This window comes from Myotis lucifugus, unplaced genomic scaffold (assembly GCF_000147115.1).
Source record: "Myotis lucifugus unplaced genomic scaffold, Myoluc2.0 scaffold_301, whole genome shotgun sequence".
NCBI lineage: Eukaryota > Metazoa > Chordata > Mammalia > Chiroptera > Vespertilionidae > Myotis > Myotis lucifugus.
Genome location: NW_005871349.1, coordinates 778,447 through 800,875, shown reverse-complemented (window position 1 = coordinate 800,875; position 22,429 = coordinate 778,447). Strand labels below are relative to the sequence as shown.

Sequence of the window (22,429 nt, the reverse complement as noted above, 5' to 3'; positions counted from 1 at the left end):
GTATATATATAAAAGGCTAAGTGACCATCTGACTGTCGGACCAGTAGCTATGATGCGCAATGACCACCAGGGGGCAGACGCTCAACGCAGGAGCTGCCGAGCTGCAGTGACTTGGCAGAGGCGGTTCTAGGGTGACGCACCCCAGAACCAGAGAGGAGGAAGCCCGATTCTGGGGTGCGTCACCAGAGACCTGCCCTCTCGCAATCCTGGACCCCTCGGGGTCCACTCTCCCTAAAAATCAGTATCTCCCTCCTCCTTCCTCTCTGATATCAATAAAAATATACAGATATATATTTATATATTTTAAATATATTTTATTGATTTTTTTTTTTTACAGAGATCAAGGGAGAGAGATAGTTAGAAACATTGATGAGAGTGAAACATCGATCAGCTGCCTCCTGCACACCCCCTACTGGGGATATGCCCACAACCAAGGTACATGCCCTTGACTGGAATCGAACCTGGGACCCTTCAGTCTGCAGGCCGATGCTCTATCCACTGAGCCAAACCGGTCAGGGAAATAAAAATATAATAAAAAAAAAAATCACCCAAAGATACGTTTTTTAAAATATTTGTTTATTTATTTACTTATTTATTTATTCTTGTTAGTCCTCACCAGAGTATATTTTTTTCCCATTGATTTTCAGAGAGAGTGGAAGGGAGGGGGAGAGACACACAGAGAGAAATATCTATGTAAGAGAGGCACATCGATTGGTTGACTCCCACACACCCCCTGACTAGGGTCAGGGATAGAACCTGCAACTGAGGTACGTGTCCTTGACCAGAATCGAACCAGGGACTTCAGTTTGCCAACACTCAAACCACTGAGCCAAACTGGCTAGGGCTGTTTATTGATTTTTAAAGAGAGAAAAGGGAGAGAGAGAGAGAAACAACCATGTGAGAGAGAAACATTAATCAGTTGCCTCCTGTAAGCACCCGACTGGGATGGAACCTGCAACCTAGGTATGTGCCCTGACCAGGAATCAAACCTGCAACCTTTTGGTGTATGGGACAACGCTCCAACCAACTGAACCACCCAGCCAGGGCTCTTTACTAGTTTTAAATAGGAAAATAATTTAAAAGCAGAATCTATCTGATCAACTTAGCTTTATTCGGGGGGGGGAAAAAAGCCCATGCTTATCATAAGGAGAGTAAAGTGGAATAGAAAATTTGAATAAAATACTACTCTTAAAGAAGGGATTATTAGGTTGTGGTTTTAAGCCAAGCTACACATGAGACTATAGGGTAGTGGATGGATGGATTAAAAAAAAAAAAGGTACCTATTTCAGAGTCTCAGACCAGATCTACCAACTTCTGGACCACAGGAAAGGAAACTATCTTTTTTAATGCTCCAACCATCAAATGTATTAACATATATTTCGTTTATAGAGGCTGAATACTAAAACAGAAATTAAACCTAAGGGAAGAAGAAATACTTTTCAATTTTCTTCAACTTCTAAATTCACTTACTATCCTATATAATAAAAACCCAGCGACTAAACAGTGCAACGACCAGAATGACTGGTGGACCAGTCGCTATGACACGCACAGACCACCAGGGGGCAGACACTCAATACAGGAGCTGCCCCCTGGTGGTCAGTGCGCTACCACAGTGGGAGCGCAGCTCGGCTGACCGGGATGAATGGTTGCTCCCACTGCAAACCCTGGGCCGACAGGCAAGAACCCAGACTGCGATCATCGCCTCCTTGTCCCAGGCTCCTCCTCCTCGCTCCCTGCCACCTCCTCTGGAGGCCTGCAGGCCGCGCAACGCTGCAACTGGGCTCACAGAGCTGACCCTGAAGGTTGGGAGGCGGGTTCGTGGCCGCTGCAGGACTACTCTGCCTCCTCTCAGTGCTATTGTTCCTGGGCCTGGCCCCGACAGAGGTGAGTGCTCCAGCTCCACAGAAGATGCTGGACCAGGGAGCAGCTGCTCAGAGGCTGGGTCCGCAACCGCTCAGCTGACTGGGATGAGTGGTGCTCCCACAGTGGGCTGATCCCCAGTGCACAAATCCCGTGCACTGAGCCTCTAGTAGATTTTATAATTATGTTAAAAGGCAGAATTACTTTAATTTCCAGATTCATTTTTACAATGTAGACTTGCCATTCTTCCTCTAATTTTAGCTCAGTGGTTAAATTTTTAAATTCATAAGAATTACTATATGTAACTGCATATATTAAATCATATCCTATCTAATCAAGAGGGAATATGCTAATTGACCCTCACGCTGTTGATGGCGATGGCGGCGCCCACGGCCAATAAGGAGGGAATATGCTAATTGACTGCCCTGCCCTCAAAGATGGAAGTGTCCACAGCCAATAAGGAGGGAATATGCTAATTGACTGCCCTATCCTCAAAGATGGCAGTGCCCACAGCCAATAAGGAGGAAATATGCTAATTGACTGCCCCAACCTCAAAGATGGCGGCGCCCACAGCCACAAGATGGCAGCGCCCAGTCCCCTCAGCCCCACCAGCATGCCTGCCTCTGGAGTCCCCCAGTCCCCTCAGCCCCCCAGCTGCCCAGGGCCGGCCCGAGGCACAGGCAAGCCTCAGATGGCGGCTGCTCGGCCGCCCAGGGCCACCCGACGCTCAGGTAACCAGGGCCGGCCGAGGCTTGCGCTGCTCAGGCAGTGGCAGCAGCAGAGGTGTGATGGGGCGTCATCTTCCCCTGATCACTAGGTCACCTCCCGCCCCTGAGGGCTCCTGGACTGTGAGAGGGGGCAGGTCGGGCTGGGGGACCCCCCTCCAGTGCATGAATTTTCATGCACCGGGCCTCTAGTGTTATTATAGTTTGTAAATGATTTAAGGAATTTTAAAGGGTAGTTTTAACTTTCTACAATTTTAGCCTCTCAAACTTAATTTTTTCTGAGGTGAGATTTCATTACATGTTACACCAGTGATTTTCAACTTTTTAAATCTCATGGCACAAAGTAATTATTAAAATCCTCAGGCACACCAAAAAATGTTATACTTTTTGCCAATCAGACAATAAAAATAGGTATAATTTTGATTTATTCACACTGGATGGCTATTGTGTTGGCTGTTGTCATTTTTTAATTTGACAATCTAAGGGAAAAGCAGCTACTGCCTCTGATTAAATAGGTATTGCATGTTTTAAAAATTCTTGCAGCACACTGGTTAAACATCAGTCTTACACTATGAATAAAAACAACCAATTAAATTTCTTAATTTTTTTTAAATTTATTGACTTTTAGGGAGGGAAGGAGGAAGACACAGAGAGAGAAATATCAACTTGTTCCATCTATTTATGTATTCATTGGTTGGGGATCAAAAACAACCTTAGCTTATCGGGACAACAAACTCTAACTGTTTAGCATAGGCAGACAGAAAGGAAGAGTCTTGGAGAGGTATCTGGGGCTTAGAGGAAGTGTTAGAAGTGACAAATTGCAAATAGACAATGGAGGAGGCAGACCCCTAGGTGAGCAGGAAAGATTCAGAGCCCTCCAGGATGTGGCTTAATCTGTAGCATAGCACTTAAATCAGTGGTTCCCAACCTTTTTTTGGCCATGCCCCAACTAAGCATCTCTAAAATCCTGATGCCCCCCTGTGACATATAATTCTTATTCTTCAAAAAGTGAACTCCTATTCACGTGGAGGAAGCCTAAAAGGCCATTCACTTCATCTAAACAAGCTTCCTAAGAACAAGGCATCCATGAAAGAGAAAAATAAAAGAACGAAAGGACAGTTGAAGTATCAAGAAATCACTAAGAAATTGTTAAAAAAAAATAATATAAAGTGATATGAAAAAAATAGCAAGTAAAGTTTCAAACATATAATAGAGAACTGAAATGCATAAATATGTCACGATATATTTATATACCATCTATGTGGCCTCTAGAACCATAAGAAATGCAAAAAATTCACTGATAAAAACTCATTCTCTAATTGCCCCCTTAAAAATCAAATTGCCCCCCTGTAGGGCGTGTGCCCCACGCTGGGAACCACTTACCTAGATGAAGGAGCCTTATGGTTTAAAGGCACATTTTTTGAGACATGAGAGAGTGGGTGACTTGCTTGGCTAGGGGCATTCCCCCCTAGGAGTAATAAATCTCATAAACCCCCAAATATTGGGGCACTGAGTTCAGTTTCGGCAGCTGAGTGGCCCACTCAGGTTCTATCTGAGTGTATTTCTTTCCTACAAATAAATCCTCTCCGCCGAAACCGGTTTGGCTCAGTGGATAGAGCGTCGGCCTGCGGACTGAAAGGCCCCAGGTTCGATTCCGGTCAAGGGCATGTACCTGGGTTGCGGGCACATCCCCAGTAGGAGATGTACAGGAGGCAGCTGATCGATGTTTCTCTCTCATCGATGTTTCTAACTCTCTATCCCTCTCCCTTCCTCTCTGTAAAAAAATCAATAAAATATATTTAAAAAAACAACAACAAAAAAAACAAATAAATCCTCTCCTGTTTTAGCTGCCATTTGTTTTCTCTTGCTTGAATTCATTACTACAAGCAAGACAAGAACTGGGGGCGCAGAGTACTGTGTCTGGCCAGAGAGAACCCCTTGACCAACACTGACATAATCCGGCCAGGGCAACTGATTAAACTTCTTAATACACATGTTCAAATAGTTTACTGTGGGGTAGAATGTTTAAAAAATGAAATAAAACAGTCCTGTGTAAATTAATTTTAAGACATGGTGAAGGCCAAATATATATGAGGTAGAAATAACTTATTTAAAATGTTTGTGGTAGGTTATTCTTAAAACTGCTTAAGGAAAGTTTTATAAAAAGATCACTACAGGCCATATTCCTGGCAGTTGTTTTAGCCATGTGATTCTTAGTGTTAAAGAGAAGCTATCATGACAGCTTTTACAACAACCAGGAATTCCTGTAAACTTAATAGTTTCAATTTTTTATTTATAGATGAATAATTATAAAAAAGTGAGGTTTATAAAAGGCATACTGTAAACTAATTTATGAGATATAATTTAAATAACAAATTATTTTTACATGTGCTGTCATCTTCTAAGTATGGTGAAACAATGTTTCCCCCCCTTTTTTGGCTTCTCATATTAATCCAGTATGTTCTTCTTTACAAAAAAAAAAAAAATGGCCTGGCCAGTGTGGCTCAGTGGTTGAGCATTGACCCATGAACCAGGAGCTTAAAGTTCGATTCCTGGTCAGCGTATATGCCCGGGTTGTAGGTTTGATCACTCGTAGGCAGCTGATCAATGATTCTCATCACTGATATTTCTATCTCCCTCTCCCATCCTTTCTCTGAAATCAATAAAAACATTTTTTTAAAAGAGAAATACAAAAATGAATTTCCCAATTCCAAAAAATAGTTAAAATTAAAATTTTCTTGCCTTTTAAAATAAATTTTCTTTTAAGAGGATTAATTTATTCAAACATAATTATCATGTGTAGCTTAGATACATTATATTCTAGCCATAACAAAATTCAGATTGACAAAAATATTCACTATAATGGAAAAAATAGTTTTCTACATATTCCCCTTAGCTTAATTATTTTGGTTATGTCATTTACTCTTTTTAAAAAGAACACTTGATATATCAAGTCTTAGTATTATGAATTAAACACTTACCATTAAACACCTCATTAAATTCTCCAGGAGGGGCATGAATGATGAATTTTGCTGCTATACGCACCTAAAATAGAAATGAAGATATAAATGTCCCATAGCATAGGCCTCTATCAAAACAAAAACAAAAAATTCAAAATTATACTATTTTAAAGTTCCATTAAAGATGACTTAAGAAAATTTAAAGATAGTGATACTTCTTCACCCAACCACCTAAAGTTTATTATTGTTTTAATCATTTACTACTATCCTATATGATAAAAGGCCAGCAACCCCAACGGTGTAATGATCGGAACAACCAATCGACCAGTCGCTATGAGGTGCATTGACCACCTCTCGGTACCTCCCCCCAGACCACAGGCTCTGATTGCTGGATGGCCAACAGGGAACCACGGGGGCACCAGGGTGGCTGCGGGGCAGGACTGGGGACTGGTGAGCAGGCAGAAGGCAGACCTCTTGGTCCCTCCCCCTGTCCCACAGGCTCCAATCACTGGATGGCCAACGGGGAACCATGGGGAACTGGGGTGAGCGGCAGTGGGGAGGGACTGGGGACTGGTGAGGGGGCTGAAGATGGCCCTGATGGCAGGCTAGCCTAGGGACCCTACGCGCATACAATTTTGTGCACTGGGCCTCTAGTTATAATCATAATGTATAGGCTGAATGCAGATAAAATATATGAAAGTCAATACAACCTAACTTTGTATTACAAAAAATTACAAAAGAACAAATAAAGCCTAGTTAGTACAAAGAAGAATAACAAAAATTAGAGCAGAAATAAATGATACAGATAAAATAGAGAAGATCTATAAAACTAAGAGCTATTTCTTTAAAAAGATAAACAAAATTGACAAGACTTTTTATTTTAGTTAGACTCACCAAGCAAAAAAGAGATGACTCACATAAACAAAATCAGAAATGAAAGAGAAATAAATGATACCACAGAAATACAAAGGATCATAACAGATTACTATCACCAATTGTAAGCCAAAAAAATCAGACAACTTAGAAGAAATTGACAATTTCTAAAACAACCTGCCAGGACGGAATCATAATGAAACAGAAAATCTGAACAGTCCAATTACAAGGAAATTAAATCAGTAATTAAGAACCTTCCAAAAGAAAAACATTAAGAACCAAACAGCTTCACTGGCAAATTCTACCAAATTTTCTTTAAAAAAAAAAAAAAATATATATATATATATATAATTACACATATAATTTTATTGATTTCACAGAGGAACACAGAGAAAAACATCAATGATGAGAGAGAATCATTGATCGGATGCCTACTGGGGGATCGAGCCCGCAATCCAGGCATGTGCCCTTGATTGGAATCAAACCCAGACCCTACAGTCCACAGGCTGACAGTCTATCCACTGAGTCAAACCAGCTAAAACCAAACCGGTATTCTTAAAAACAGCTCTGAAACACAGACATTTTCACATTACATGTTAGTTTTTGGTGCAGAGCATTCACTTCACACACATTGACTTCCTTTCCCCTCACTTGGAAATCATCACTTCCCTTTCTACTTGATTCTGCTCACCTCAAAAACTAGTTTTAGCAGGAGTAAAAGCTAGATTCCTAGCTGCATGGTGGCAATGTACAATTAAAATCTGGTTTTTATCTACTAGTAAGCCAAGACAAATAATCTGCATAGAAATCTTAAATTTTTTTAACTTCTACAAATCTCCATTTTTAATAGGCAAACTAATGGAAATGAAATATATTATTATTTCTTAACTTTCTCAAACCCTTGCCTCTGTTATATAAAATATTATGTACAATTATTCTGAGATAGCTGTTTACTACCCTTACTTTATGAAAGGGAACACAGAGATCCAGAATGGGAATTTGAATAAAGAAGTCCAAGGCTTTTCACAGAACTGCTTTCCAACACAGCATGGGAAAGGGAACAAAAGAAATCTCTGGGTAAATGCATCTAACTCCACTGCTTCTGCTTCTATTATCACCACACAACAAAAGCTTTCAATCTATACACCTCCTATCGCACCTTCTCAAGATTAAGATCCATTTTTTCTAACTATTATTGATCTATTAGAAATCTCCATTACAAAGCTTCAAAGACACCTCTCAGACAGTTCTCACCCAAACCCACTCCCCTCTGTTCTTGATAAAATTCCTTCTCCCAGTCAGTCACATGAACAATGATGTCTGTCTCTTCTGCTCAAATCCAATTTTCTTTGATTCTACTCCATTCAGACTCAGTGACTTTGTTCCTAGGTTGTGACAATAGCTGCCCTGCCTGTAGTCACATCTTTCTCTAAAATTCATTTTCTAACCTGGTCACTAGGATTGATATTTTTCAATGTAAATTCTGATCATGTTTGCTTTTTTCTGCTTAAAATCATTTATCTAACGATCCCTCACTGCATGACATGTCAGGATTTCCCATATCTGAAAGCTATAAACTGTAACTGTTAAACAACATAAACTTTTAAATAAGACTATGGATTCAGACTATGGCAGCACTGCCCACCACCAGTATGACCACAAGCAAACTCATTTGCAGTAAATAAGACCTTTAGGAAAGTGCTCAACACAGATAAGCACTCAGATAATAGCTATTACACCTTTTTACTCTTTTTGCCACTTTCTAGCTCCTACAACCTATCCACTCTTTTTCTCATCCCACATAAGCACAGTACTTGGAGCCTCACCACTTTATTCCATCTCTCAAACAAGAACTCTTGTCTTTTAGGCTTCCATATTACTGTGTGTGTGTGTGTGTGTGTGTGTGTGTGTGTATGAATGATTTGGCCATCTTTTATATGTGGTGAAATTACAGAGGAGCAAACTGATGAATCTCAGAGGGAAGAGGGAAGGGGGAAGGGTGGGAGAGATACCAAAGATCTATATGCATACTAGAGCCTGGTGCATGGATTGGCACGGTGGGGTCCTTGGCCTGGCCTGTGGGGATCAGGCCGAAACCAGCTCTCTGACATCCCGAGGGGTCCCGGATTGCAAGAGGGCGCAGGCCAGGCCGAGGGACCGAACTGGCGCACGAATCCGTGTACTGGGCCTCTAGTGTGTGTGTGTGTGTGTGTGTGTGTGTGTGTGTAGTGTAAATGTTACAAGGGCATGAGAAAGTTCTTCATAGATCTTTGTTTTTATTTTAGATATAAATTTACAAAAGTGTGTTTATCTAGTTTCCTATTCTCCAATGAATTGGGAGGATAGGAAAAGTTGACAATTACATTTTATTTTTTTAAAATATATTTTTATTGATTTCAGAGAGGAAGGGAGAGGGAGAGAGAGATAGAAACATCAATGGTGAGAGGGAATCATTGATTGGCTGCCTCCTGCACACCCCCTACTGGGAATCGAGCCCACAACCCAGGCATGTGCCCTTGGCTGGAATCGAACCTGGGACCCTTCAGACCGCAAGCAGATGCTCTATCCACTGAGCCAAACCGGCTAGGGTAACAATTATATTTAAAAAAGGGAAGAATCTGAACCTATTTGACAAAGGCTGTGGAAAACAAAGTTCCTTTATAAGAATGAAAAAATTACAAATCAAATCCTGAAATTCAGAAGCTAAGCAAACCTTTTGAAAAGAGAGTGCTAAAATTTTTAGTAAATGAATTTTTGTTTAAGAATAAGTACAAGCCCAGCTGGTGTTGCTCAGTGGTTGAGCATCGACCTATGAACCAGGAGGTCACAGTTTAATTCTTGGTCAGGGCACATGCCTGGGTGGTGGTGGGTGTATAGGAGGCAGTTGATCAATGATGCTCTCTCATCAAGCTGATCAATGATGCTCTCTCATCATTGGTGTTTCTATCTCTCTCCCCCACTCTGAAATTAAAAGAAAAATATAAAAAAATAAGTACAAGCTTACATCAATAACCTTTTCAGATGAAAATAATAATTAGGATTTTTAATTATGAGATAATGTAGATTAAACATTTCAAAACATCCAGACTTATTGGCAACCCTACTGAATGATAAAATAACTTGGAAAAATCTTGTGATGTGAACAAAGTGAAAGAAAATAAATTCCATCCACAATTTTAGACAAACTTTCTCCACTCTTCTCTACTCCCTGCCCTATAGAGAACTCCTTGTCAGTTCAAAAATTAGAAGATAAAATTAGTTTATTAAGTAGTGAGAAATGGTCTTTGATGGAACAAATTAGAAGACCCGGAAGTGAAATGGACTTTCTCAAAAATGACATCAGGGTAGTCTGTGATTCTTTCAACCTTCTTTAGATCAGAATTCCCACAAATATCAGAAAAAACGTGGACAGAATTCAGTTGTAAATTATTAAATTATTCAGTCAAGGGGAAAACAAGGATATTCATCTTTCAATTTCAGATGAAGTTGATTCCACTATTTTAAAAAAGAATTCCCCATATCTTTTCTGTAGGAAAGAATGTCACCTTCTTGACCAAGTTCATTTTGATAAATCTCATAGGAAATTGTTTCCTGCTTTCTACCAAGCACTAGCACTACTTTCTTTTTGTAAATGCTAGGAAACAGTCATTTAGGATCAGAGATGTCTCAGATAGCAGACAGTGAAAAAAGTATTATGTTAATGCTGGGATGCTGCCTGCCACAAATTGTTCCTCATGTGCTGCAGGCAGAGAGGATGCCTCTCATACAGACCAGGCCTGTACCCCGAGCCTACAGACAAAAATCAGTGCCTCCAGATGAGCAAATAATATTGACAGGTTGGGTGGCATTGGCATGTCATGTTGAATTAAGGCAAACTTTTATCACATTGAGGGAAGATATTAGACACAATATCCAGAAAGATGACTGCTTTGCGCTAAATCCTGTGGAGGCCTTGTTTTTCTCAAGTTCCGATGTCTTTCTTCTTTCAGTGTTGCAACAGACTTAAATGGAAGAGAAGGCACACTTGGTATAAGAAGCTATGATCAAAATCCTTGATATTATTATGGTATTCATTGATGATCCAGACAAATATCAATAAGGTATTGAATTGTTGCTCTCAGTCTTGGGTGATCCCCCAGAAAGAATAGTTAGTACAACATATCAAGTGTTTACTATCCTATGTTACCTGGACCACAGAATTTGAAAATGTACAATCTTAGGTTAAATCTACACTGCTGAGTAAGACTGAAAAACTTCTGAGGGAAGGAAGCCAGAGGCACATTAACTCCACATATAGCTTTCTGCCTTGTAATCCTTATTTCTGTCACTCTTTGCATTAGTGCTACAGAAAGCATCTTTCTCAGCAATGCCAAGCTTCATGGTGAAATGGCACAGGTAGAAGTGATTAGGCTATGTTGGCTCTTTAAGATGTGTCTGTTACTGGAAGAGATGAGCATCTGGCAGTGCTACTTCAACTTTATGATTGCCAGTTACAACATGAAGGAACAACAGGGTGGGAGAATTTTCTATGGTAGCCAATTAATTGTTGCCACTAATTTATAAAAACTGTTGGAAAAATTAATGTTATTTCAACTACCTGTGTTCATAAATTCCCCAAATTGTTTTGATAGACACTGTAAATTGGCAAGATTTTTATAAACACTAAGGTAAAACTTTAGTTCCAGGAGATTTTAAAACTGTATGAAGAAAACTTTAATTCTTTAGCAGGAAGTGGAGTCCTCACCAAAGCAGCTATTAGTATAGTAAGCTGACAAAAATTTAAGAATTTTTAAAAAGCCTTGAGCAACTGAAAAAAAGGGAGGAGATGAAAGTATAAAAAGCAGCCCTAACCAGTTTGGCTCAGTGGATAGAGCGTCAGCCTGAGGACTCAAAGGTCCCAGGTTCGATTCCAGTCAAGGGCATGTACCTTGGTTGCAGGCACATGCCCAGTAGGGAGTGTGCAAGAGGCAGCTGATCGATGTTTCTCTCTCATCGATGTTTCTAACTCTCTATCCCTCTCCCTTCCTCTCTGTAAAAAAAAAATCAATAAAATATATTTTTTAAAAAAAGAAAGTATAAAAAGCAGATATACATACCATGAAAAAATAACTATATAGAATCCAACAGTCCTGTAATCTACAGTAGCCTCAAAGTATACTGCACAGAAAATACACTAAAAATTATCTGTAATTCATCTTAAATTCAAATTTAACCAGGAATCCTATATTTTATCTGAGAACCCAGCCAACAACCCCTCTAATTTCCATATGTTGAACACTATTCCACATAGTTATCTCCTCCTTCACTAAGGCAGAAGACATTAGGGTAGAGATTTCCCAAATCAGGATTCACTGGAAAGCTTTAAAAAGAAAACAAACAAAAAAACAACAGAGACCCATGTTCCATTCCAGACTACTGAATCAATCTTCAGAGGATTAAGACCTAGAAATCTGCCTTTTAGAAATCCCCCCCACCCAGGGTGATTCTGATGGGTAGCCAGATATTACACTGCCTTATAAAGAACTATATGCAAAACCTGAGGTGTTTGGTCTTCTAAGGAAAGGAACCATAGGGTTCACCTAATTCTCAAGGAGTATGATACCAGAGGGCCACTGCCTTATAGATGGTTAGTAAAGATAAAAATAGATATTAAGCATTTTCTTACTTTATTTATTTTTTATTATTTTTTTTTTTTTGGATTTTAGAGGGTGTTTATTAAAGCTGGGGACAGTGAATCAAGGAAGGGCTAGGATAACAGGAGGGACTAGGTGGGGAAATGAGAAGTCAGACTAAGAAGCCAGAAGAGGAGGCCTTGGAACAGGTTCAGGGGACTTACTTGTGACAAACTGCCCCATCCATTGCTGCCCTGGTTGCAAGCCTCATGGGGTCCTTTAGTGTTTAGGAGATGTGGGAGCCATTTTCTTACTTTAACAAGAATTATTTGACATCGTTTACCTATAACTCCTAAAAACTGTCTACGCCTTTTTGAGAGTTACAAGAATAGAAAAACACTTTTTAAAACTCTATCATATTTAAATAGTTTATGATCAAATGATCACTACTGCATGTCTGTGTTACAGACTAATGTATTTTAACTTGAGTGGTAATCTGTTTTGGTAAGGTTTAAAATTTTTTTTTTCTTTTTAATTATCACTTTGATTGGTAATTAAAAACAACCCCCCCAACCCCCCCAAAAAGCCACAAAAAAACAGGGCCCATATCACTTAATGTTAAACTAGGTCACCTACTGAATTCAACATCAATTTTTCTTTAAATATGTTTTTATCATTTATTTAAATATTGAGAAACCCATGAATCCAAAGGCATTATTCACTGTAAAAGTTATATAAGCTATTATTTATCTTACATTTTCTATTTCTTTCTCTCCTCTGAAACATTCCTCTCAGCCCACAAATACTCCTAATTTTTTCTATCTTAAAAGAGAAGTGTCCCTAAAATGAAACAGCAGGAAAAATTTAATGGTAGTAATATACCCACTTTCCCTATTTTGCTTCACTATCAAATTTTTTTCAAGAATAATTTATACTTACTGTTTTCCTTTCTTATCCTTTAGTCAACATTTATTGAGCACAATTCAGTGAGACTCAATCCTGGTGGCACATTCAAGTCATTTAGAAAGCTTTTTTTTTTTTTTAAGGTATATTTTTATTGATTTACAGAGAGGGAGAGGAAGAGAGAGATAGAAACATTAATGCCGAGAGAGAATCATTGAACAGCTGCCTCCTGCACGCCCCACACTGGGGATTGAGCCCACAACCTGGGCATGTGCCCAGACCAGAATCAAACAGTGACCTCTGCCAGGCCAAGGCAGGTGCGAGCAGGGCCCGCAGACACAATCGCCCGATTGGGGCTGGCCCCAGGCTGGGACGGGAAACTGGGGGTAGGTGGCAGCAACCAATCTCCCGCGGCACCTGGGCTGGGGGGGCGGGGGGGCCTGCAACCTCTTACCTGCTACCTGGGGGCAGGGGTGATGGGGATGGTGGTGCGGTGGGAATACGGGGTGTCTGCCAAGCTCGTTCCCACTCCCCCTGCTACCCTCCCCAGGACGTGAGGGCTCTCGCACTGGGAAAGCTCCTGCACTCAAGTGCTGGGTGCCTGCGAGGAGCCCGCCCTACACCTGCATGGCCTCTTCCAGGTGAGCTGAACCACGCCGCTGGTCAGGTTCCCCGTGGGTTTGCACAGGAGCCCGCCCTGCGAGGCCGGCTGGGAGAGAGCATGCTGCCTGCCTGGCTTCCGTGTGGCGCCACTGGGTGCCCCAGAGGCCACACTGTCTCCTGGCCTGCGGCATCCAGTCACACTAACCACATCTCTGCGTGGAGACTCGGGCGCCGTGACTCAGGTGAAGGGGGCACGCGGGGGCAAGGGGGCCCAGTGCTGCTCAGGGCCCAGAGGTCAGCTAGGACCTGCCCTTCCACGCCAGATGCTCATGCTTAGATCACCAGCCAGGCATGAAGTTCATGCACCAGGCCTCTAGTTTATTTATAAACTCTCCAGTTGATTTTAATGTGCAGCTAGAGTTGAAATTCATTAATCTAATATATGCCAGGCACTCTACTGGTATTACAAAGATGAATAAATCAGAGGTCTGTCCCTAAAGAACACAGGAAATAAGAACATCAGGTAAACACATTAAAATTGGTAAATGTTTTAACAAAGGTAGATACAAACTGCTGAGGCATTAGAGACAGGCCAGGATACAAAAGAAGATGAAGGAAGTCTTTGGATCTGGTCATGAAGGATGAGTGGTTTACAATGCAGTCAAGACTGAAAGAACAGCCCGGCCAACATGGCCCAGTTAGTTAAGCTTTGATCTATGAACTGAGCTTTCAGATCGATTCCTGGTCAGGGCACAAACCCAGTAGGGGACCTGCAAGAGGCAGCTGATCAATGATTCTCTCTCATCATTGATGTTTCTATCTCTCTTTCCCTCTCCCTTCCTTTCTAAAATCAATAATATATTAATAATAATAATAAATAAGACTGAAAGAACATTTCTGGAAGAGGGAAAGCATATGCACTTTTTAGACCCTGGTAATCTGGCTTTTCTCTCTGTTCCTTGCTCCAAACTCTAGTAAAACTGTTCTCTTAAGGCCACCATTTCTAGTATATGACTCACATAGTTGGCCTTATGTTTTTCCATCTATAAAATGGGGATAATAATGAGGCTACTCTGACAATTAATGGTGATTAATACTGGCTATACAGTAGTAGATATTTGTCATCCCTTTCTCTTAAAGTCTTTTCCCAATATTATATTCCTTCTTAATCTCTCTGTAACACTGGCACTGCTCCTTCTGGAAATTCTCTTCAAGTTCTTTGACATGAGCATCTACTCTGTGCCAGGTATTCACTTCTACTTCAAGGGTCACCTCCATCCCTCCCCCTTTTTTTTAAATAAAACGTTATTGTTCAGATTATTACAGTTGTTCCTCTTTTTTCCCCCCATAGCTCCCCTCCACCTGGTTCCCACTCCACCCCATGCCCTTACCCCACCCCCCACTGTCCTCGTCCATAGGTGTACGATTTTTGTCCAGTCTCTTCCCACACCGCTCACACCCTCTTCCCCCCAAGAATTGTCAGTCCACTCCCTTTCTATGCCCCTGATTCTATTATATTCATCAGTTTATTCTGTTCATCCGACTTTTTATTCACTTGATTTTTAGATTCACTTGTTAATAGATATGTATTTGTTGTCACTTTGTTGTTCATAATTTTTACCTTTACCTTTTTCTTCTTCCTCTTCTTAACACCTTTCGTACCGCTCACGAGCGTTCTGGTGTTTCGCGCACCATCTGATAAGGACCGCTCACGAGTTTTCTCGTTTTTCACGCGCCATCTGTTATGGACCTTAGTTGTCAACACACTGTCTGGTCCACATCGAATGAAGCGATCTCATTGGTGGAAACCGTGCAGGTCAATCTACGAAAAACTATATAATTGCACGAACCCATAGAGCATTGCAGTTACATTGTATTTTGGTCATTCGAATAGTCTTCGTCTTCAAGTTCCTGGTGCTTTTAGAAATGTCCTCACTCAGAAAAAGGAAGGAAACCAATGAAACGGATACACTTCCTTTCATGTGTTCCATTCTAAGGAAAACGATGAAATGGACAAAAAAAAGTAGTGCTGTACCTTATAAACTGTGGACTTTTCAATTCATTTAGAGTGTACAACGTCCTCAATCCATAAGCAAAAATCAAGTATAAACAGTTTCTGCTATCGGTGGCGAGAGACTGGATAACAGATGACAATAATGAAGGCTCTCCGGAACCAGAGACAAATCTGTCCAGCCCTTCCCCTGGGGGTGCAAGGAGAGCACCTCGTAAAGATCTACCCAAAAAGTTGTCAGGTGATATGAAGCAGCATGAATCTACGTGTATTCCAGCAAGTGGAAAGAAAAAATTTCCTACAAGAGCCTGAAGAGTTTGTGCCGCCCATGGAAAAAGGAGCGAATCTAGATACTTATGTAAATTTTGTTTGGTTCCCCTTCATAGAGGAAAATGTTTTACGCAGTACCATACGTCAAAAAAGTATTAGGAACTTTGTTTAATTGTTTTTGTAAATAAAAATGTTATAATTATTGAAAAACAACACCTAAAGTGTATTATGATCTGTAGTTATGATGATTTAAATAACGTGCAGTTTGCCCAAAAACGTGCAGTCCCTGGCGTATGTCTTAGAGATTTCTATGCGGCACGAAATGTGTTAAATAATACCCTTCAGCATTTCATACAATACTGGTTTGGTGGTGATGAACTCCTTTAGCTTTTTCTTATCTGTGAAGCTCTTTATCTGACCTTCAATCCTAAATGATAGCTTTGCTGGGAAGAGTAGTCTTGGTTGTAGGTCCTTGCTATTCATCACTTTGAATATTTCTTGCCACTCCCTTCTGGCCTGCATAGTTTCTGTTGAGAAATCAGCTGACAGTCGTATGGGTACTCCCTTGTAGGTAACTGACTGTTTTTCTCTTGCTGCCTTTAAGATGCTCTCTTTGTCTTTTGCCCTTGGCATTTTAATTATGATGTGTCTTGGTGTGATCCTCTTTGGATTCCTCTTGTTTGGGGTTCTCTGCGCTTCCTGGACTTGTAAGTCTATTTCTTTCACCAGGTAGGGGAAGTTTTCTGTCATTATTTCTTCAAATAGGTTTTCAATATTTTGCTCTCTCTCTTCTTCTGGCACCCTCATAATTCTGATGTTGGTATGCTTGAAGTTGTCCCAAAGGCTCCTTACACTATCTTCATATTTTTGGATTCTTTTTTTTTTCTTCGGTTGGGTGTTTTTTGTTTCTTCGTATTTCAAATCTTTGACTTGATTCTTGCGATCCTCTAGTCTGCTGTTGGATCTCTGTATATTATTCTTTATTTCAGTCAGTGTATGCTTAATTTCTAATTGGTCCTTTTTCATATCCTTCAGGGTCTCACTAAATTTCTCGGAGGTTTCTAGAAGATTCTTGAGTAGTCTTATAACCGTGGTTTTGAACTCTATATCCCATAGTTTGCTTTCCTCCATTTCTTTCATTTGTGATATGTTTCATTGTCTCCGCATTTTTTATGTTTCCCTGTGATGACAGAGTGGCTTTGTGTGCTAGGTGTCCTATAGGGCCCAGTGGCTCAGTCTCCCCAATTACCTGAGGTGGACACTCTTGGTGCACCCTTTTGTGGGCTGTGTGCACAGTCTTGTTGTAGTTAAGCCTTGATTGCTGTTGGTATCACTGGGAGAAATTGACCTCCAGGCCAATTGTCTGTGAGAATCAGCTGTGTCTGCAGTGGGAAAGCTACTGTGCTGGAGACACCCTTATGGGGCATGACTTGCTTCAGTGGGGCTTTGGCGCTCACTGAGTCTGCCCCCTGAGTGTGTCTCTTACGGATGTGAAGAGTTATAATCTGGTATGGTCTCACTCTGACCACTGGGTACACTGGCTCTTGGATCTCCAAGGAGGTGCAAAGTCAGCCACTGCTTGAGGCCACCCAGCAGTAGCTACAGAGAGATCTGCAGATTCCTCCTCTTTGTTTGGGGTTTGGAGGTGCCCAGATGAGGCCCAGCTGTGAAGCAATGCAGGCTGCTGTGGAGCCTTAGGCCTTCTTTTGGAAGCTCTGGGGCTCTCTGACCCAGCTGCAGTTTGTTAGAGTTTTAGATTGCAAAAGGCCAGGCCATTCATAAGCAAAAGCCTCTGCACACAGCTTGGGTGGGGTTATAAATTGGGTGGGGCTGGGTCTCAGGGAATCACCAGGGCTGAGCAAACAGTAATGGCTGCCCGTCAGCCCTGCCCCAGAAAGGTTCCTGGGTCTCTGCGTCCCGAGGCCCCGTGCAGGAACAATGATCGCTAAGAGCACCTCTTAGACTTAGAGAAAGCTGTCCTTGTGTTCCAGCCCGATGCCAGACAGACCCTGTATGAGTCTGGGTCCCCAGAGTCTTGCCCGGAACTGGAGTTAGGAGCAGTTGGGAGCTTGTATCTCCCTCCTGATTGAAAAAGACCCAGTTGCCAGCCCGTTTCGCGCGCCTCTGTACCTCCAAACTTCTGCACCTCCACACCTCCTACCAGTCTCAATGCACTGTTCTCTTTCCTTCTAGTTGTAGAACTTCCACTCAGCCAGCCTTCCCGTGGTTCTGGATGATATCCGTTTTGTCTTTTAGTTGTAGTTTTGATGTTGTTGCGTGAGGCAGCAAGTTCAGGTGTTTACCTATGCTGCCATCTTGGTTCCTCTCTCACCTCCTCCCCTTTTTGTTTCTCTTATTCATAAATGAAAGCATACCCAAAAGTATATACTCTCTGCCCTCTGGTCTTTGCTATGTCTAAACTTTTTCTCCTAAAAAGCTTATCCCATCTCATGGCTTTGAGACAGGACAGTAAGCCTGGACAAGTGGAATAGGGAAAACTGAGTCAGCTGAGCAAACTGACAGAGCAATTTACAGCAGATGTAGAAGGTTACTATCTCCCTAGAAATAATATTTAGGCCTCCATTGTATTTCAGCTCCAGACCCAGAAAAGCAGCAAAACCAGGTGGGCAACACCAGGACCAGTTGTAATGACTGACGACCCCCTATCCTGCCATTGACCAATCAATCAGTGGAGACCATGGCCCTGGAGGAGCACACCCAGAAAACTGATGGAATATTCTGCTGAAACTCTCTCCTGAGACCTCCCCTAAGATTCCCACCTGCAAAAGAGAGGTAAAGGCTCAAGACAAAGGACTCAGCAAGTGCTCTCTCTCGGAAGTAGCCCCTGCCATTCCCTTTCCCCTCTTCTTCAACTTCTTCCCCAACAGGTATGCATCTGCTAAACTCCAAGTGACCCCACAAGACTTGCAACCAGGGGAGCAATGGGCATCAGCAGCTCGTCCCAGGCTAACCCGTGAATCTGATCTCAAGGCCCCCTTTTCTCTGACTCCCCAGAGAGCTAGGGCAGCCCAGCCTAGGCTCTCCTATTGCTTCTTCTACGCTAAGCCCTTTCTTATTTTACATTTCCAGCATTAATAAATGTTCCCTCATAGTCATCTGGCCTGGTGTTGTGAAATTTTTTCCTGCATGAAGCCAGGAACCCACATACTACCAGTTGGACCTAGGCAGACTAGCTAAGGGCCAGGTCCCCTTTCCTGTAACAGCCTTAACCTATGAAGAGATTTCCAAATTGATATAGTCTCTGGGCCTGACCACTTTCCAAGCTCCATTTCTACATTTCCATACCTTCTAGGCATGTTCATGTAGACATCCTGCTAACATCTCAAACACAGTATAACCCAAATCAAATTCACCATTACTCATCCCAGCTGTGTATCCTCTTTCTTGTGTTCTTTAGTTGTGAGTGGTGGTACCACTTTCCAGTCATCCAAATTTCAATGTTAACCGTTATCTCTGATTCTTCCCTTTCCCCTACATTTACTTTCTAAGTCCTGTTGATTCCAACTCTGAAATCTGTTAGTAATCTTTTTTTTTTCATCATGTGAAACTACTTTAAGCCAGGTCCTAACACTTAACCTAGCTTCCTCACTGTTCTCACTAGCCCCAATCTGTCCTAGACCTGTGGTTCTCAACCAGGGGCAATTTTGTCCCATAGGAGATATTTTTTATTGTTATCATTACAAGGGTGCTACTGGCATCACATGGACCGAGGATGCTATTAAACATCCTAAAATGCACAGGACAGCCCCAAAAAAGAGTTATCTTGGTCCCAAATGCCAACAGTGCTGAGGTTGAGAAACCCTGTGCTGTTTAACAGCATAATTCATCTCTACATCTCTTATTTGCAAAGTACCTGAGACATAGCTTATATTCCCTACTTTTCTCCATTTTCCTGATTTTTCTTCCAATGTTGTGCTCTTTCACATGACCTTATACCTCAATTGATATCTACCATCCTCCTAGGCAGAAGCAATTTTTCTGTCTCCTGAATTCCCATGAACTTATTACATGTCTAATTCATCTCTGAATCTATAGTCTTGCATTGTGTCTACCAAACAGATGATCAAATCACCAACCTTCACTGAATCTAAAACTTAATCTATGGTGTCATTACTGCTATTCACAAATACTACAACTCTCTTCTCCTTCCGTGATCCCTCTGAAATTAGGCTTTTAGATGTAACTTGCTTCAGTTAATTGAAATCTGAGCAGAAGTATAGTGAATCTAAGTGTGTGTGGGATGGGGGTGGGGTGAGCTTTAAAAACCAGTGTGCTAGTCACTACACATTTCCTCCCCACTTCTCTGGGGACTGTGGGAAAAAAGGCTAAGTTTAGATTGAAGCTCTCCAACAGCCTGAAACTACGTGACTTCTGCTTCTGACCTACACTAGACATACACAGTATGAGTGAAGAGATGTACAAAGCTCCCACCACCAACTCCCACATGCTAAGATTTTAGGTTGTTTGTTATTGCATTATATCCTTGCTTACCCTGATTCATAATCAATGTAAGATGCATAATTTTATGTACCACTAAAAAAGGGAAAATGCTACCAATTAAATATCATAAGCCACTGAGTGTACAATGCATCCTTATAACTGAGATCTTAAAAAAAAAGGAAAATTATGAGCACCAAAATCAATAAAGTATGGTATATTTAGTAAATCAATGAATGTGGAGGTAATTTTCAAAAATTATTTTTTTGCCTTAGCTGGTTTGGCTCAGTAGATAGAGTGTTGGCCTGCGGACTGAGGGCTCCTTGGTTCGATTGCAATCAGGGGCACATGCCCAGGTTGCGGGCTCTGTCCCTGGTGGCGGTGTTGGTGTTGGTGGTGGTGGTGGTGGTGGTGTGGATGTGTGTGTGTGCGTGTGCAGAAGGAGGCTGATCAATGATTCTCTCTCATCATTGATGCTTCTGTCTCTCTCTCCCTCTCCCTTTGCTCTGGGATCAAAAATATATTTTAAAAAATTATTTTCATTTGTTGTCAATAGAAACATTCTGAACTAAAAAGTGCAAGAAGTTCTGAGTCATTAGATTCACAATAAAACATGTAAATATCTGTAGTAAGTGGAAGAATGTAAAAATTGTACTTCTAATCTTCAAAATAAAATTTGTAAAATTCTCCTGTTTTAACAACTATAGATGGGTTCTATGCATGAATGTCTTACAATAAATTATTGCTTCAGGCAAGTAGGACTGTAGGTCAGATAAGAAAACCATAAGTTTTCCCATCATGCTTTCAAACTTAAAAATTACTCTGCACTCTCTGCTCTAGTGTTCTTATATCCTATGTTCTCATACTAAAATGCAATGTTCTATGTATATAACTACCCTTATTATTTTATGTAGAAATGGCTTTCAAATGCACTAAAAACATACTACAAATTTGTTTTAATGTGCAAAGTCTGCAAAACTCCAATAATGTTACAGCAGCTATCAAGTTTCTGCTTGCTGTAGGAATTTTTACATTTTATTGGTGCAATGATAGAATTCATCCACCAACAGAATATAATTAGGAATGACTATTTTCTACATTAATAGCTTACTAATTGAGTTTAGTTTTTTATTAATAAGAACACTACTCATACATTAATTATGATGGAATATAAAGGCAGCTTATATTGTTTTTACATACAAATAAAATTTGTGAGGCTAAATTATGCTTGCATAGTTAGGGAAAAGCATATAAACTGCTTATAAAGAATATTTAGCATGTGTAAGTGATTTGAACCATAACCAATATCACTACCTATAACTCGAAGTGCACCAGGAATTTCATTGACTATCTGAATCTTTAAAATCTATAGCACTATTTAGAAATAAAAAACTTAGGTACACCAAATGTATCCTCAAAAAATTTGCCTTTATATGCTACTTATACTTTTCATGAAATTTTTTCTTTTAATTTTCTGAATTCATGATTCCTTTGTTCATTCACTCATTGAACCACTCTACTCATCACATGCAATATTAATGACAGATGCTAAAGATGACATTATTTCTGCACTTAGGAATCCCAATAGAAAAGACAAGTAAACAAACAACTATTGTTGAAAACTAATGATGTGTTATAGCTTTCAGAAGAGAGATTACATTTGCCATGTGATCTAAGCTAAATCGTGAGGGGACAGACCAGGGAGCAGTTCCAACAGTCAAAGCGGTTAAGTCATGAGCAGAGAAAAAGAACTATAATTTACTGTGTGTTTAGCATATGCCAGGCACCATTTATTTTTGTAGCAACTAAATGGAGAAGGTGCTTCTGTTAACTTCAGAAGAAACTAAGGCTGAGAGATCTATGAAGGACCCAGCAACTGAAAGTTTGGGATTAGAAAAATGACATATTAAAACATTGCTTAGATACAGGAAATGAGAGGGATTAGCTTAGAAAATTTATAATAAATGACTAACAGAAGGGAAAGACTAGATATAAGACATTCTTCTAATCCTACTTTTCCTCCTTTGGCTTTATTTCTTCCTCAACAGAACAGGTACAATCAACTAGCATTCTGTACAATAAAAATTTTGTTACTAAACAACAATAGTTAATAGCATAAATAACAAGTTAAATTTAATAGTCTGGTCAACTGAG

The 22,429-nt window shown here is 40.7% G+C and overlaps 1 protein-coding gene and 1 pseudogene across 1 annotated transcript in view; one reads left to right on the top strand and one right to left on the bottom strand.

Annotated features, from left to right (window-relative positions):
* CAPZA2 (capping actin protein of muscle Z-line alpha subunit 2) overlaps nt 1-7,598 on the bottom strand; it is a 43,866-nt gene extending 36,268 nt beyond the window's left edge. The window contains exons 1-2 of the mRNA XM_023763798.1: nt 7,578-7,598; nt 5,567-5,630 (exon numbers count right to left, since the gene is read on the bottom strand). Coding sequence (XP_023619566.1) covers nt 5,567-5,630; nt 7,578-7,598 — 85 coding nt within the window. The remainder of the gene's footprint in view (nt 1-5,566; nt 5,631-7,577) is intronic.
* Nucleotides 7,599-8,033: 435 nt separating this feature from the next.
* LOC102418393 lies at nt 8,034-11,190 on the top strand (annotated as a pseudogene).
* The last annotated feature ends 11,239 nt before the right edge of the window (nt 11,191-22,429 follow it).